The following is an 18,406-nucleotide window of genomic DNA, read 5'->3' as shown; positions in this document are numbered from 1 at the left end:
TATGCAACCTTTGGTGCTCTGCTGGAACTGATCAGTTCTGAAACTTCTCGTAGAAATACAGTGGTCTTTTCTTCACAAAATAAAACACACACTCAATGATGAGTGTACTGTTGGGAGAAATAACACCTAAAAACCCAGAGGCTCTGGTAGGATTGTTGTTGTTATTGTTGTGGTCTTTAGTCCTGAGACTGGTTTGATGCATCTTGCTCACCAAATGGTAGAGTTTTGTCAGGACTGGCTCTGCCGAGGCCGTCAGTAGTTCCAATGGAATGTTGTCTACTCCGGGGGCCTTGTTTCGACTCAGGTCTTTCAGTACTCTGTCAAAATCTTCACGCAGTATCGTATCTCCCATTTCACCTTCATCTACATCCTCTTCCATTTCCATAATATTGTCCTCAAGTACATCGCCCTTGTATAGACTCTCTATATACTCCTTCCACCTTTCTGCTTTCCCTTCTTTGCTTAGAACTGGGTTTCCATCTGAGCTCTTGATATTCATACAAGTGGTTCTCTTCTCTCCAAAGGTCTCTTTAATTTTCCTGTAGGCAGTATCTACCTGACCCCTAGTGAGGTAAGCCTCTACATCCTTACACTTGTCCTCTAGCCATCCCTGCTTAGCCATTTTGCACTTCCTGTCGATCTCATTTTTGAGATGTTTGTATTCCTTTTTGCCTGCTTCATTTACTGCATTTTTATATTTTCTCCTTTCATCAATTAAATTCAATATTTCTTCTGTTACACAAATATTTCTACTAGCCCTCGTCTTTTTACCTACTTGATCCTCTGCTGCCTTCACTACTTCATCCCTCAAAGCTACCCATTCTTCTTCCACCGTATTTCGTTCCCCCATTCCTGTCAATTGCTCCCTTATGCTCTCCCTGAAACTGTACAACCTCTGGTTCTTTTAGTTTATCCAGGTCCCATCTTCTTAAATTCCCACCTTTTTGCAGTTTCTTTAGTTTTAATCTACAGGTCATAACCAATAGATTGTGGTCAGAGTCCACATCTGCCCCTGGAAATGTGCTAAAATTTAAAACCTGATTCCTAAATCTCTGCCTTACCATTATATAATCTATCTGATACCTTTTAGTATCTCTAGGATTCTTCCATGTATACAACCTTCTTTTATGATTCTTGTACCAAGTGTTAGCTATGATTAAGTTGTGCTCCGTGCAAAATTCTACCAGGCGGCTTCTTCTTTCATTTCTTTGCCCCAGTCCATATTCACCTACTACGTTTCCTTCTCTCCCTTTTCCTACTGACTAATTCCAGTCACCCATGACTATTAAATTTTCGTCACCCTTCACTATCTGAATAATTTTTTTTATTTGATCATACATTTCATCATACATTTCATCAATTTCTTCGTCATCTGCAGAGCTAATTGGCATATAAACTTGTACTATTGTAGTAAGTGTGAGCTTCGTATCTATCTTGGCCACAATAATGCTTTCACTATGCTGTTTGTAGTAGCTTACCCGCATTCCTATTTTCCTATTCATTATGAAACCTACTCCTGCATTACCCCTATTTGATTTTGTGTTTATAACCATTTAGTCACCTGACCAAAAGTCTTGTTCCTCCTGCCACCGGACTTCACTAATTCCCACTATATCTAACTTTAACCTAGCCATTTCCCTTTTTAAATTTTCTAACCTACCTGTCCAATTAAGGGATCTGACATTCCACGCTCCGATTCGTAGAACGCCAGTTTTCTTTCTAAAGATAATGACATCCTCTTGAGTAGTCCCCGCCCGGAGATCCGAATGGGGGACTATTTTACCTCCGGAATATTTTACCCAAGATGACGCCATCATCATTTAATCATACAGTAAAGCTGCATGCCCTCGAGAAAAATTACAGCCGTAGTTTCCCCTTGCTTTCAGCCGTTCGCAGTACCAGCACAGCAAGGCCGTTTTGGTTATTGTTACAAGGCCAGATCAGTCAATCATCCAGACTGTTGCCCCTGCAACTATTGAAAAGGCTGCTGCCCCTCTTCAGGAACCACTCGTTCGTCTGGCCTCTCAACAGATACCCCTCCGTTGTGGTTGCACCGAAGGTACGAATATCTGTATCGCTGAGGCACGCAAGCCTCCCCACCAACGGCAAGGTCCATGGTTCATGGGGGGAGGGTTGTAGGATAGTCCATGAAGAACAGTGGCTCTTAAGAAAGTAACAAATTAAAGCAGAATATTGACTGTGTCATGTCTACTTTGATATTGAAAAGAGAAGATGGCATCATTGAAATAGTGTAATCGTTCCACATCCATATGGACTTAGTGTGTTGTTCTTCTGCTTAAATGTGGTAAACAGTATCAAAGTTACACTTTGAAGAAAAATCTTTATTTCTTTTAAAGTGATATGGTCCAAAACGCAAAACTGCTAGGCAAATACAGTGGAGCTTTGCAACATACTGTGGTAGTTGGTGTACAAATTCATGCTAAAACAATGCTTTTTAAAAGAAATGTTTAGGATGTGTGAGGAATGTAAGAAATATCGTAAAAAGCTAAAGGTGAGCTTGAAGAAACAGCTACATTTATAATTCCAATTCACCTAGTATATCACAATGTGTAAAATTGACTTTCTTCATGTAACCAAACCCAGTGAGATAGTACAAATTCCTGTGATGCTGTCATACTGCTATATTATGTAATGGCCAGTTAGACCTAGGGAACCTTTGGCAAAACACATGTACAAAGAAACACCTTGTTCATTGCTACTAACCTTTGCAAATGCTGAGTAGAATTGTCACTGCCCAAAATTCATTGAGGAGAAGAATGTACAAGAAATTGAGATAACATGGAGAATACCACAGACAGAAGTAAAGGAAGCTTATACTATTAAACTTTCAGAATCCACATTACCATACAAGTCATGAAGAAAGTGTTTCCTACAAAGGGCTCTTAAACATAATGTCAATAGAAGTTGGATCAAACATCCATAACTGCAAGTTTTCTCATAAAGATACTCGTGTAGCAAAATCAGCAGGCCCCAATGAATGCAGAAGATAACATTGAGAATCGAAGTCAGTTATGTTGAGTATAATGATGGTTAGAAAAGTCAGCTAGTATATCCAGAATAATATAGATGCTATTTGCATCCCTGGAACATTGAAATTCAGGGTTAAACAAGACCAGACCTTAAGACCACACCACACTGGTTTTCTTTTTGACTTACCAGAATGTAATTATCCAGACTGAGGACAATTGAAGAAAACAATTAGACACTCATCAACATTTGCAGAATGTGAAAGATAGCAAAAAGCCATACCTCGAAAATGGCTCCCATTTTACAGTGGATCACAATGAGCTCAGGATTAATGTGTAGGTGTTTAGCCTCTTACCACAGATGTATTTTTTGTCGAAGGCTTATTTCCTCTCAACCATCATTCCAACTTGCAAACAGCTGCTTCAGTAATGCACTTGACATATGGATGACTGTACTTGGCCCTAATGAATTGCTTAGACAGAAAGATTCTCAACAGCCACATCACACAGTTCCCATGACAATTTCTCCTTTTGAGAGACTTCAACACACACAGTGTGCCATGAGGCTCCAGTAAAAAAATTACTCAGAGTAAGTGTTGGCCTCACAAACAGCAAAGGAAAGGTGTTGCCATGACAGTTGAACTACCATCTTGTCTGGGTTTTTTAATCAAAAAAAGATCCATAGTCACATCCAATGTGAATCCATGTGATGTCAGTGTGAGTGCCCACCCATTAAGTTATAAGGGATGTGCTCAAAATCAGGTGCAGTGGCCCCTCCTGTGGACTTATCTTAAGATTTATGCAGTGTGACTCTGACAGATACTCTAGAAGAAGGATATAGCCACGATTTTGTGACAGGAGGGGTTCAGTTTGTTGAAAAGGACCTTAAAAGGTTCATTTTTCATTGTATGCTGAAAAAAGAAGTATTTATTTTTTATTTATTTCTTTTATGCAAATAATTTGCATTCAGCTAGACTTCTAATGTATGCAGCCTCATAAATGAGTTTGTATTTATCCATGATAATATGGATATACAGCCGTTGATGCCAATAAACTCCTCTACAATTTTTTCTGGAGATCTAAGTGATGCCGGAATTGTAGTTCAGTTTGTTCTGCCTCTAATAAAGCTGACTGAGTGAAGTATTCAGTGATGAACTTGAAGAGGTGTCCCATGATGTCTGCTGAGACCAGATAACAATAACAAACAAAATGAAGGCAAAAAGGGAGTAGCATCTTTGACTAGTAAAAAAAAGTCTTGAGTACTAGGTTCAAACCTTGCCACTGCTTAAATTTTGAAATTAGCAATGGAGGCTGAAGACTTCCACCAGAAGAAGTCGTCCTCCTCCTACCAACTGCCTTGTCAAAGGCAGATGAGTGAACAGAATTTCAAGGCACTTGCTTGCCCTTGAGGTAGGAAACTGCTCCTAAAAGGCAGAATAATCAGCAATGATCAATGGCATGAAGACACAGAAGGCAATAGAAACAACTGCATTAAAGACACACAATGTGTATCATCAGGACATGTGCTCTGTAATTGGAAAAAAGGTGTCTTGTTGATCTCTCCATTGGCAAAATATTCCACACCAGTCTCCTACTTGGATCTCTGGGAGGAGACTGCAATGGGTGGAAGTGACCATGAGAAAAAGATAGAATAACCAACAAAAGGCACCATTCTAAGAGTTAGGGTGTGGCATGTCCCAAGTTTGAGCATGCTAGGGAAGCTAGAATATCTGAAGTAGGAAATCCTACAGCTCAGTTTAGATATAGTGGGGATCAGTGAAGTGAAATGGAAAGAAGACAAGGATTTGTGGTCATCGAGTATAGGGTAATATCAACAGCAGCAGAAAATGTTATTAGAGGAATAAGATTTGCCATGAACAGGAAGTGGGCCTGAGAGTGGGGTGCTATGAACAATTCAGTGACAGGGCTGTTCTCATCAGAATTGACAACAAACCAACACCAATAGGAACAGTTTAGGTACACATGCCAACAAGATCACAAGTAGAAAATGAAGCAATAGAGAAAGTATAAGAGGATATTGAACGGGTAATTCATTAAGTAAAGAGAGATGAATATCTGATAGTCTTGGGATATTGGAAGGGGAATGAGCAGAAGAAAGGGTTTTCAGAGAATATGGGCTTGGTAGTAGGAATTGGAGAGAAGAACTAATGTAGTTCTGCAACAAATTGGAGCTAGTAAAAATGAATGCTCTGTTCACAAACTGCAAATTGAGGTGGTGTGCTCGGAAATGGCCAGGAGATACTGGAATATTTGTTAGATTACATTATGGTCAGGCAGAGATTCCAAAATCTGGTATTGGAGTGTTGTAAGGCAAACCCAGGAGCATATACAGACTCAGATTATAATTTAGTAATTATGAAGAGAAGGCTGAAGTTTGAGACTTGTCACGAAGAATCAATGTGCAAAGAAGTGAGATGCAGAAGTAATAAGGAATGAATAGATACACTTGAAGTTTGCTGATAATGAATGGGGTTTGGAGGAAAACTGTAGGTACAAGGAACAGCGAAAAAACCATGGATAATAAAGAAATAATTCAGTTGATCAATGAATGAATGAAGTAAGTACAAAAAAGGTTCATGGAAATTCAAGAATACAGACTTACAAATCACTTGGGAATGAAATACATAGGAAATACAGGGAAGCTTGGGCAAAATGGTTCCATGAAAAATGTGGGGAAAAAAATGATTGAAGATCTGACTCATATAGAAAATTCCAAACAACCCTCAATGAAATTAAAAGCAAGGGTGGTAACATCAAGAGTGCAATGAGAATTACACTGTTAAATGCATAGGAGAGTGTGAATATGTGAAAGAATACACAGAATGCCTCTATGAGGGGGAGGACTCGTCAGATGAATGATGGAAGATGGGACAAAAGTAGAGATGGAAGAGTAAAAGAGCTTTGGACTTCTTAAGATCAAACAAGGCAGAAGGGAAAGGTAACATTCCATCGGAATATCTAAAATCATTTGGAGTAGTGGCAACCAAATGACTATTCACTTAGATGTGAAGAATGTAGGAGACTGGCGATATACCTTTAGACTTTCAGAAAAACATCATCCACACAACACCAAAGATCGCAAGAACCAAAAAGTGTGAGAATTAACAGCTCATGTATACGAGTTGCTGACAAGAATAATGTACAGAAGAATGGAAAATAATACTGATGATCTGTTAGATGATGAAAAGTTTGGCTCTTGGAAAGGTATTGGCACCAGAGAGCAGTTCTGACGTTGCAATTAATAATGAAACAAAGACTGTAGAAAAATTGACACACGTTTGTCAATTTGGAGAAGGCATTCAACTATGTAAAATGGTGCAAAATGTTCAACACTCTGAGAAAAATAACAGATAGGCTATAGGGAAAGGTGGATAATACACATTATTTATAAGAAGTGTGAGTTAACGAGAAAACTGGAAGATCAACAACGAAGTGCTTGGATTAAAAAGTGTATAAGACAGGGATGTAGTCTTTTGCCCCCTACTGTTCAATTTATACATCGAAGAAACAATGCTAGAAATAAAAAAGGGGTTCAAGAGTGAGATTGAAATTTAAGGTGAAACGATAGATTTGGTGATGACATTGCAATCCTTGGTGAAAGTCAAGAAGAAAATCCTCGATGAATGTCAAGAAGAATTGTAGGATCTGTTGAAGAGAATGAACAGTCTAATGAGTACAGAATATGGATTGATCGTAAATTGAAGAAAGACAAAAGTAATGAGAAATAACTGAAATGATAAAAGCGAGAAAATTAACATCAGTATTGGTGATCAAGAATTAGATGAAGTTAAGGAATTCTGCTACCTAGGTAGTAACATAGCCCATGACAGGTGGAGCAAGGAGGGCATAATAAGCAGACTAGTGCTTCCAAGATAGGATGTTCCTCGTCATGAGATGTCTGCTACTATTAAACATAGGCTTTAGTTTATGGAAGAAATTTCTGGGAATCTCAGGAATGAAGAGGTTCTCTGCAGAAATGATGAGGAAGGAGTATATGGAAAACACTGACAAGAAGAAGGTGCAGGATGGTAGGACATCTGTTAAGACATCAGGAAATAACATGATAGGACATCTGTTATGATATTGGGAATAACTTCCATGGTATTAGAGGAAGGCAGAGACTGGAATACATCCAACAAATAATTGAGGACATAGGGTGCAAGAGCTACTCTGAGATGCAAAAAGCACAGAAGAGGAATTTGTGGCAGGCTGCTTTAAACTAATCTGAAGACTGATGACTCAGAAACAGGTGTAAAACATACATTGTCATTTGTAGAATGTTTATTTAAAAGTAAGTTAGAGGTGTGATGATTGGACTAAAAGCTAAAAGAATTTTATGGATAAGACATTTCACAGTAGATCATTGTTCTTGTAGTAAAATGTGAAGACATACTATTAGTTCTGCAACTGAGCCATCTTTACACACAGATACATAGCACAAAATGATGATCCAATGTAAATATGGCTTTCAGTGCCAGAGTCTCTGAAGAGATGTTCAGCTTGCCTTCGATACAGCTCTTTTCATTTAAGCAGAGAAGCTGCTACTTTAATGGAACTGGAATCTGTCAAGAAAGAAAGAAAGAAGTTAGGAAGGAATTGGCTGTAGCCTGTAGTAGGGAACCAGTACCAGCATTTGCCTAAATTTAAAATAGGAAACCACAGAAAACAATTTCTCAAGATTGCCTATGGATAGATTTTGATCACCCTGCTTCACAAATCCAGGTGTTGCTAGCTCAGTCTCAAAGTTGGTAAAACTAGTTGTTGTAAATTGTTCTCAAATAAAATAAAATGCATCACAACAAAAGATGGCATTCTGATGTTGCATGTTGTCCTTTAATTGTACATGTCTCACCATTTAATAGTTCATGAAAGCGTGCATATTTTAAAATTTAGTGACCTCAGTTAGTGTAATATTGAAAGAGCATAAATAGATTTTGGACACGGGGAAGAGGGTGGGTCACCATCAGCTAGGACAAATTCAAACACCCTGCTGAAAAAAATCTTAGAAACGAACTAACTATAGAATTTAATTTCTTCGCTTACACCTTATGTTCCTCACAAACTTCACCCCATTGCTCTGTATTGGAACTGGTTTCCATACCTGAGCATTGTCTGGGTGACCAGATTGGCCGATATTTTGCCTTTCGTGCTAATAATGATAAAATTTTGAGCAAATTTTTTCAAGAAATGCACCATTGCCATTTGGGTGATATTTTTGGTGGTCAATGTGACTTCTGGGTGACACAAGCAAATCACTTTATTTTTAAGCACTAATTTGTTGTATGGAAGATGTTTGTATGGAGGATGGTTTACCTCTCTGCTGCCTTGTGAAATGCTGAATATTGCAACCTCAGAGTTCTGTTCATCTCCAGATAATGGCTCCAGTGTTAACATTAAACTGTTAGAGATAGGTAATTAGGCTATTATAGGAGTGCATACATATTTTTAAGTTATCGCAATGTTAGTGAACGAATCAGAATCAAATCGGAAGTGGTTTCTCTCTGCTTTCTTGTTAGAGCCTTGTCCATAGTTAAAAACTATTAGAACAGCACACAGTACAAAAATAATAAACGGCAGCAATTGTATTACGAGGGTGAGTCAAATGAAAACCTTAAATACTTTTTAAATATTATTTATTGTGCAGAAGTGATACAAAGCTGTATCACTTTTCAACATAATCTCCCCAATGCTCAGCGCAAGTCCTCCAGTGCTTACAAAGTGCATAAATTCCTTTAGAAAAAAATTCTTTTGGTAGTCCGCACAACCACTAATGCATTGCATGGCGTACCTCTTCATCAGAACGGAACTTCTTTCCTCCCATTGCGTCTTTGAGTGGTGCAAACATATGGAAATCACTTGGGGGCAAGGTCTGGTGAGTATGGTGGATGTGGGAATTGTTGCAACTGTTGTAGAGTCAGTGTGGAGCCTTGCATTGTCATGTTGCAAAAGGACACCGCTGACAGCAATCCACGTCGCTTTGATTTGATTGCAGGCCGCAGATGATTTGTTAGGAGATCTGTGTATGATGCACTGGTGACAGTGGTCCCTCTAGGCATGTAATGCTCCAAAAATGATGCCTTTTTGTCCCAAAGGAGAGTCAGCATAACCTTCCCTGCTGATGGTTTTGTTTGAAACTTCTTTGGTTTTGGTGGCACCATTCCTTGCTCACTCTCTTTGTTTCCGGTTGGTGGAAGTGAACCCAGGTTTCGTCCCCAGTAACAATTCTTACAAGGAAACCATCTTCTCATTCAAAGTGCCGAAGAAGTTCTTCACAAGCATCAACATGTTGTTCTCTCATTTCAGGAGTCAGCCATCTTGTAGACACAGTGTGAAACTGGAGCACATCATGCACAATTGGCATGCCATTCAGACAAAAGCGCCTTGGGCGTTGAGGCAATCATCCTACCGATGACTCAGAAACAGGTGTAAAACATACCCATTTGATAAAATACATTGTCCTGATGCGTGAAGAAGTCTGTAACTGCTTGCTGCCTATCCTCAATGACAGGAATGGTCAACTCTTAAAGGATTAAAAACATGATAATCACATGGGAAGAGATCAACACTATATGGCCTGTGCTAGAGTATTTTCCCACCTGAGTTCCTGTAATTTCCGTGTCATGACATTTGAGAAATGGGTACGTGCGTTTTCATCAAGCAGAAGCACCCCTTGTCAGACCATTTCACAACTCTGGTTTTTTGACTAACATGCTGCCCCATACACTATCTCCATTGTCTGATAGATGTCTACCATTGTCTGTTCTTTGCCAGCCAAGAAAAAGATAAACAGTATGCTGGTACTTGTCGCACATATTTGGTAATAACATCACCGTAGTTTACAGTTCCTCATTTAACACACACACACACACACACACACACACACACACACACACACACACACACACACCAAAAAGACACAAATGACACTCTAATTCCTTGCCCACATATAAGCACTTATATACCAACATATGTTGCATATAACCTGCAGCACTGTTGTAGAGTGGAAACTTTTTGATTACTTTTTGTATTTTTCAGCTATATCGTGTGTAATTTCATTTTGATTTAGGTTTTTTTTTTTTTTGGGGGGGGGGGGGGGGGGTTGTGATCTGGACCTGCACTGTGGCTACATCCTTGCCTAGAAGTTGAACCAGCTCAAGATGATAATATTATTTTATCACACCTTTTGTACACCGAACTGTGGATTTGGTTGACTGCTCTGCAATCCATCCTCAAGCTTTACTTGTGAACTCATTGTAGATGACCTGGAGGAAAATGCAGTCTGAGGGTTTGTGGAACACATGAGCTGTATTAGAACTATGGAACTCATCTCCTCAGATTCTGAGTGCACTGCAAGCCATATTGTCTAGTCTGTCGTAGACATTCTGCATCATTTAATTGACAAAGAAATATGATATTCTACTGGGTGCAGGGAGATGTGGGAATTCAGCATAGTCAGATAGTAAATGTAGCAGTCAAAGTGATCTGTATATATTCTAAAGTCTAAAAATGCAAAATCCCACTACATCCAGTTGTTGGAGCACAGGACAGTATGTCATTGGGAGGGGAAATAATTGGAAGTGTGGGCAAGAAGCTGCAGATGGCAGTCAGTTACACAGCCACAGCATACTAACTTCTGACCGTGACGGTGAAGGGAACTCCTCTTCATTTGCCTCCTAAGACTCGTGGATTTGTACCACAAAGTAAAACACAACAGTGTGTGGTGTGCGGTCACATAAGTAATGTCCACACAATAAATGAGCTTTTATACAAAGTCTTGGGAAGTAAAATTTAATCATCGTTAACTCGGCTAACTCTTCCCATTTGGATATTTTTCTCAGTTTACTTCAATTTTGCACAAATTTATTTTTGTGTGTTTCGCAACGTACACTTAACAGTGTGTGAAAAGAAATAATGCTACTTATTGTAAAGAAGGTACGTTAAGTTGCAGATAAGCACAATTAATACACGCTTCCATAAAGCTTTCAGCCACAGTCTCCATCAGCAAAAGAGAAATGCACACCATTTGCACCCAGGCAAACACATCTCGTGGCACATTTGACAACAGACTCCAGCAACTCAGAATGGAATGCAGCTATCACATGGGACACATCTCCGTGGCATAATTTACACTTAATTATTCTCTAATTTAGCGTGAAAGTACACCGCGTTGGCTCGGGAGCTGATAGCTTGATATTGTAACCTAGGTCCATACGACAACACAGTGTTTGACATTCTTCAGAACACTGATTTTCACAGTGTATTTATGGCCATGTGATATGTGAATATGCAGAGAAATACTATTACAATCATTTAAGTTTTATGCAATTGCTGCTTTCCTCTTATTTTCAAGACAGTCTTCTTTGTCAACTGCCCTGTGCTCCACTAATTGTAAATGATTTTTTTTCTTTTTGTTTTGTCAGATTATGGATATTTTACATGAGGCTGGAAAGGTGGATCTGTCTGTTGTGGACAGTGTAAGAAAATACATATCAGCAAGTCAGATTCCTCTGATCAATTACATTAATACTACAGTTGCACCTGCAGGTAAAGTCTGCACATTTTAGCATTCATAATTGTAATTACATTGTGAAACTCCCACTCTGTACTAGCCTGTGTGGTGTGATGAGCCTCACTGTCAGATTAAAAATTTGTTCCAAAGTAAAGACTCTCATTCATCTGTAGCCATATTCAGGTTGAAGTCATGGTCTGTCATAGTTTTAATACCTCAGAAACACTTATAACTGTAGTTATTCATTAGTCCCTGTTAGTAACTCGTCTGCCCCATTATAATATCAGTTGTTTTTCATCAGAATTGGGCAAACTGAGAACATGGTAGAAGGAAGTTGTGATGTAGTTATTCCAGTTTCTATGAAGTGGTCAAACCATATATTTGAGGTTATTTTCTTTTAAAATTATTTTAATTAGAATTCTATCCATAATGAAGCCTGTTCGGACATTCATAAATTTAAATGTCAGTTTCAGTACTATAATGCTGTGTCCAGTGTGGTTTTATTGGAGACATTGTGTTCATTTATTCCTATGACCTGTAACCCTAAGAGGTTACACGTATTGAAGACTTAATTGTGAGCTGCTAATTTGAAGACAGGCATAAACTATCCAGAGAAAGTCTCAAAACAAAGTTTGAAGAACCAGCTCTAAATGATTACTGTAGTAATACACTACAACCCCTTACATATCACTCACATGTGGATCGTGAGGATAAGATTAGAATAATTACTGCATGCATACTATCATTTTTCCTGTGCTCCATACATGAATGCAACAGGAAAAAATCCCTAATAATGGGTACAATGGGATGTACGATCTGCCACACACCTCATGGTGGTTTGTAAAGTGTAATTGTAAACATAGATGTAAAACTTGATTAGCTTTATTGGATGGGTGGGTTGGAGGGGGGCACTACTGTTTATTGTGGAATCTCAGCACAAATCATTCCCAGTGGTAAAAAATTGATGTAAATGACATTTAATATTTGGAGTTGCGAAACTATAGTCTTTACTGAGGTAAAAGACACAGATGTTTTATACTACCCTTACAGAGAGATCCTTTTTGCCTTCAAAACATTTACTGGAGTCACTACACATACTTTGGACAGGGGTGGGCATAAAATGACTGGATCCTTTTCTCACCCACTAGACTCCTCTCATGATGTAACTGAAAACTTAAGAGAGAACGTCAGTTTACTTGTACGTAAGTTCCACAGTCATACTGTGGTTATCGGTGGAGAGTTTAATCATCCAACAATCAATTGGGAAAGTCACTGTCTTGTTAGTGGTTGGCGTGTGAAGAAATCTTGTGAAACATTACTGAATGCCTTCTCTGAGAATTACCTGCAGCAGATAGTTCAGAACTCCACTGATAATGGAAATATATTGCATCTAATGGCAATAAATAGTTGTGATTTTATAGTCAGTGAAGATATATATCTTCAGAAAACTAGATAACAAATCAGTAGTGTCATATCTCTGTGAGGAACTTTAAACTTTCAGGGCAGGCTCAAGTTTAAAAGGATAGTTGACCGTGCACTGGATAGATATGAACCCAGTGGAACAGCTGATAATGGGAGAGAATCTCCATGGTATACAGTCAATGTAAAGAAACTTTCAGTGACTGCCATAGCAGAATATTGTCAAATGATCTTTCACAAAATCCAAGGGAATACTGGTAATATGTACAGGTTGTTAATGACACCAAAGTTAGTCCAGTCCCTTCAGAATGAGTCAGGAACCGAAATTGAGGATAGCAGAGCAAAAGCTGAAATGCTTAACTCCATTTTCAGCTGTTTCTTTAAAAGGAAAACATGGAGAATTGCCCCAATTTAATCCTTGTACAACTGTCCGGTGTGCTCAACATCGATTCCTTGTAGAATATTGGAACATACTCTGAGCTCAAACATAATGAGATATCTTGAACAGAATGACCTCCTCCATGCCAACCATCATGGATTCCAAAAACATCCATCGTGTGCAACCCAACTTGCACTTTTCTCACATGACACACTGAAAGCTTTGTATGCAGATATCCAGGCAGTCATGTAGTGCAGTATTTCTTGTTTTTTGAAAATCATTTAACTCAGTACCACACGTATGCTTATTTCCAAAAGTACAATTATATGGATATCAAGTGGAATTTGTGACTGGATTGAGGAGTTTTTGATAGGGAAGACGCAGCATGTTACCTTGGATGGAGAGTCATTGTAGAAGTAACTTCAGGTGTGCCCCAGGTAAATGTGTTGGGATCCTTGCTGATTGTGTTATATGTTACTGACCTTGCAGACAATGTTAATACTAACATCAGGCTTTTTGCGGTTGTCTATAATGAAGTACTCTCTGAAAGAAGTTGCATAAGTATTCAGTCAGATCTTGATAAGATTTCAAAGTGGTGCAAAGGTTGGCAACTTGCTTTAAATGTCTAGATATGTAAAATTGTACACTTCACTAAACAAAAAAAAACATAGCATGCTATGACTATAACATCAATGAATCAGTGTTGGACTTGGCAACCTCAATCAAATACTAGGTGTAATACTCTGTAGGGATATGAAATGGAATGATCACATGGGCTCAGTCGTGGGTAAAGTGGATGGTATAGTTTGGTTTATTGGTAGACTACTGGGGAAGTGGGGGACCTGTACCAAATAGCACTAACACGGGATATTGAACATATCTAGAGAAGGGCAGCATGGATGGTCTCATGTTTGTTTGATCAGTTGGAAAGTGTCACAGAACCGGCAGACTCTTGTAGATAGATATAAAGTATCCCGAGGAAGTCTGCTAATGAAGTTTCAAGAACCGCCATTAAATTAAGACTCTACGAATATACTACAGCCCCCAATTATCACTCACATAGGGATCATGAGGATTAGATTAGAATAATTACAGCATTCACAGGGGCATTCAAACAAATAATCCTCCCCCACTCCTTACATGAATGAAACAGGAAGGGACCTTTATAATTGATACAATGGGATATAACCTCTGCCATGCACTTCATGGTGGTTTGCAGAGTATAGATGCAGATGTAGTTTCACCCCTCAGGATGGTACACCTAACCATACACTCAGACATTTCTGAGCAATGTGCTTTCTTCACTTCATTAATACCAACGCACTGAGGCGGAATGCTGCTGTGTATGAAACGGCCACTGTTAAATTCCAATATGGCTATCCTTAATGAAATGATTTAGGTCTTGTTTTTCGTAAATTTCTTCTTGAAGTTATGTTCTTTCATTATTCCTAGTGAACAGTCTGTGGTATAGTGAGCCATCAGTAGAATAGGAGTGTGAAATATCAAATGCCATTGAGTGCACCAGTGTGCAGTTTCATAACTGCACTTATTATCAAACAGTGAGAGACATTCAAAAAAGATCATAATAAGCAACTTCAGCCAGTGGTGATCATTATCTATTGCTAGGGACTGAAAATGTAGCATCTTATTTTGCAAAATTAGCATATATTTTGTGCATAATTAGCATCTGTTTTTTGCCAGAGTTAGTATCTTCCTTCTCTTTTTGTGAATTATTAGATGTATCGATTTAAATGTATAAATTTAAAATGTTGCCAATCATGTGCCTGTAGACTAAATTGATCACAAACCACAAACAATAAAAAATAATAAAAGGAAACACCATGATCTAAGGTTAAATAATAATAATAATAATAATAATAATAATAATAATAATAATAATATGCAACATATAGTCAAACTCGGTACAACATAACAGACATGCACAGTGGATACAAGCAGAAACAGACACATAAAAGATGATACCACAAATGCCTGAAGTGATAATTTTGCAACATGAAATCACCCGAGCAATTAATTCTACGCACAATAGGAAAGCCCCTGCAAAAGATAAAGTAGCAAATTTCTGGCTAAAGAAGTTCACCTCAACACATTCACATCTAACTAAATTATTTAACAGTTACATTGCAGACCCATACACAGTCTCTGATACACTTACACATGGAATAACTTATCTGAAACCTAAAGATCAAGCAGGCCCAGCAAAATATTGCCCCATAACATGCCTACCAACAATATACAAAATATTAACTTCAGTCATTACACAGAAATTAATGACACACACAACACACAACAAAATTATAAATGAAAAACAAAAAGGCTGTTGCAAAGGAGCACGAGGATGTAAAGAGCAACTGACACTAGATGCAGAGGTGACATATCAAGCTAAAACTAAACAAAGGTCGCTATACTACGCATACATTGATTACCAGAAAACTTTTGATAGTGTACTCCATTCATGGTTACTAAAAATATTGGAAATATACAAAGTAGATCCTAAATTGATACAGTTCCTAAACATAGTAATGAAAAATTGGAAAACCACACTTAATATCCAAACAAATTCAAATAATATCACATCACAGCCAATACAGATTAAGCATGGAATATACCAACGAGACCCCTTTCTGGTTCTGCCTTGCTCTGAACCCACTATCCAACATGCTAAATAATACAAATTATGGATATAAAATTACTGGAACATACCAACACAAAATCAAACATTTGCTATACATGGATGATCTAAAACTACTGGCAGCAACAAATCAACAACTCAACCAATTACTAAAGATAACAGAAATATTCAGCAGTGATATAAATATGGCTTTTGGAACAGACAAATGTAAGAAAAATAGCATAGTCAAGGGAAAACACACTAAACAAGGTGGTTACATATTGCATAACCACAGCGACTGCATAGAAGCAATGGAAAGAACAGATGCCTATAAATATCTAAGATACAGACAAAAAATAGTAATAGATAATACAAACATTAATGAAGAACTACAAGAAAAATGTAGACAAAGACTAACAAAAATACTGAAAACAGAATTGACAGCAAGAAACAAGACAAAAGCTATAAATACTTATGCTATACCAATATTGACCTACTCATTTGGAGTATAGAAATGGAGTAACACAGACCTAGAAGCACTCGACAGACTTGCACGATCACAATGCCACAAACATAGAATACATAACATACATTCAGCAACAGAAAGATTCACATTAAGCAGAAAGGAAGGAGGAAGGGGATTTATTGACAAAAAAAACCTACATTATGGACAGATAGACAATTTAAGAAAATTCTTTATGGAACGAGCAGAATCTAGCAAAATACACAAAGCAGTCACTCATATAAATACATCAGCTACACCATTGCAATTTTATAACCACTTCTACAACCCTTTAGATCACATAACATTAACAGATAGGAAGAAAGTAAATTGGAAAAAGAAAACACTACATGGCAAGCACACGTATCATCTAACACAGCCACACATCGACCAAGACACATCCAACACATGGCTAAGAAAAGGCAATATATACAGTGAGACGGAAGGATTCATGATTGCAATACAGGATCAAACAATAAACACCAGATAGTACAGCAAGCATATTATTAAAGCTCCCAATACAACAACAGATAAATGCAGACTTCGCAGACAACAAATAGAAACAGCAGATCACATCACAAGCGGATGTACAATACTAGCAAATACAGAATACACCAGAAGACATGACAATGTAGCAAAAATTATACATCAACAACTTGCCATACAACATAAACTAATAAAACAATACGTTCCCACATACAAGTATGCACCACAAAATGTACTGGAGAATGATGAATACAAATTATACTGGAACAGAACCATTATAACAGATAAAACACCACATAACAAACCTGACATCATACTCACCAATAAAAAGAAGAAAGTAACACAACTAATCAAAATATCCAGACCCAATATAACAAATATACAGAAGGAAACAGGAGAACAAAATTGAAAAATACATCCAACTGCCTGAGGAAGTTAAAGCCATGTGGCATTAGGATAAAGTTGACATCATACCAATTACACTATCAACTACAGGAGTCATACCACCCAATATCCACCAGTACATCAACGCAATACAGCCGCATCCAAACACATATATACAACTACAGAAATCTGTAATTATTGAAACATGTTCAATTACCCGAAAGTTCCTAAATGCAATGTAACATACCGTACAGTTAAAAGGACGTCACACGTGATCAAGGTCTGTCACTTTCCATTTTTAACCAGATATAACGTCTGAGACAGGAAAAAGAAATAATAATAATGAGAGAATAAATGGTTTTTATTCTCTCTAAATAGAGTTTCTTGTGTGGAATGCTTACTTTTGCAAAGATTCAAACATATTTTGTCCCATTGGAACTGCCTTTTGCTGTCCCATGAATCTAGATTCATTGTATAGCCTGACAGTGATGAATTTGCTGGTGGAAGGAATGTGAAATATGGAACAATCCAAAAATTTAACACATGGTGTGTACATGAATCAGTATTGACTGGTGTAAAGACTTCCACATCATTACATCATTCAGAAATATTCTTTATCAACACAGAGGTGTGGGAACAAGATCCTACCACCTCTTATTGTATGTGTATGTGTGCTGGTGCAGTTGTTGATTCTTACAGACACCAGTGAGACTATCGTTGAGGCCAATTAGTGTGGACATGCTAGAAGGTAACGGGTAATGATCTGCCATGACTGTCCCTTTTTCAGGACTAGGAACTTGAAACTGGTGGAGTATCATTTGGTAAACAAGTAGTTAGGTACTTAAACAGAAGTTTAACTCTTCAGATTGCTACGTCTCCATAATAGCAAAACAAAATGTCCTTCTGGAGCTTGCACTGAATCCATACTGTGCTAATCTGTAGCAACCTTATCTGTTCAGTGCTTATATGCCTTATTATGAACACGTTATGCTTGATTGGCCTGCTTTTGAGCTATTATGTTACTGCAGAAATTGGTCTCTTGTGCCTTTACTCATATAGACACTGATCAGTAAACCCCTCTGTTAGT

At 37.9% G+C, this 18,406-nt stretch overlaps 1 protein-coding gene across 2 annotated transcripts in view; it reads left to right on the top strand.

Annotated features, from left to right (window-relative positions):
* LOC126335060 (uridine 5'-monophosphate synthase) overlaps nucleotides 1–18,406 on the top strand; it is an 89,680-nt gene that overhangs the window by 44,214 nt on the left and 27,060 nt on the right. For both annotated transcript variants that reach the window (XM_049997944.1, XM_049997943.1), the window contains exon 4: nucleotides 11,429–11,552. In XM_049997944.1, the coding sequence (XP_049853901.1) occupies nucleotides 11,429–11,552 (124 nt within the window). The remainder of the gene's footprint in view (nucleotides 1–11,428; nucleotides 11,553–18,406) is intronic.

This window comes from Schistocerca gregaria, chromosome 2 (assembly GCF_023897955.1).
Source record: "Schistocerca gregaria isolate iqSchGreg1 chromosome 2, iqSchGreg1.2, whole genome shotgun sequence".
Lineage (NCBI taxonomy): Eukaryota > Metazoa > Arthropoda > Insecta > Orthoptera > Acrididae > Schistocerca > Schistocerca gregaria.
This window is presented reverse-complemented; position numbering and strand designations above follow the sequence as displayed.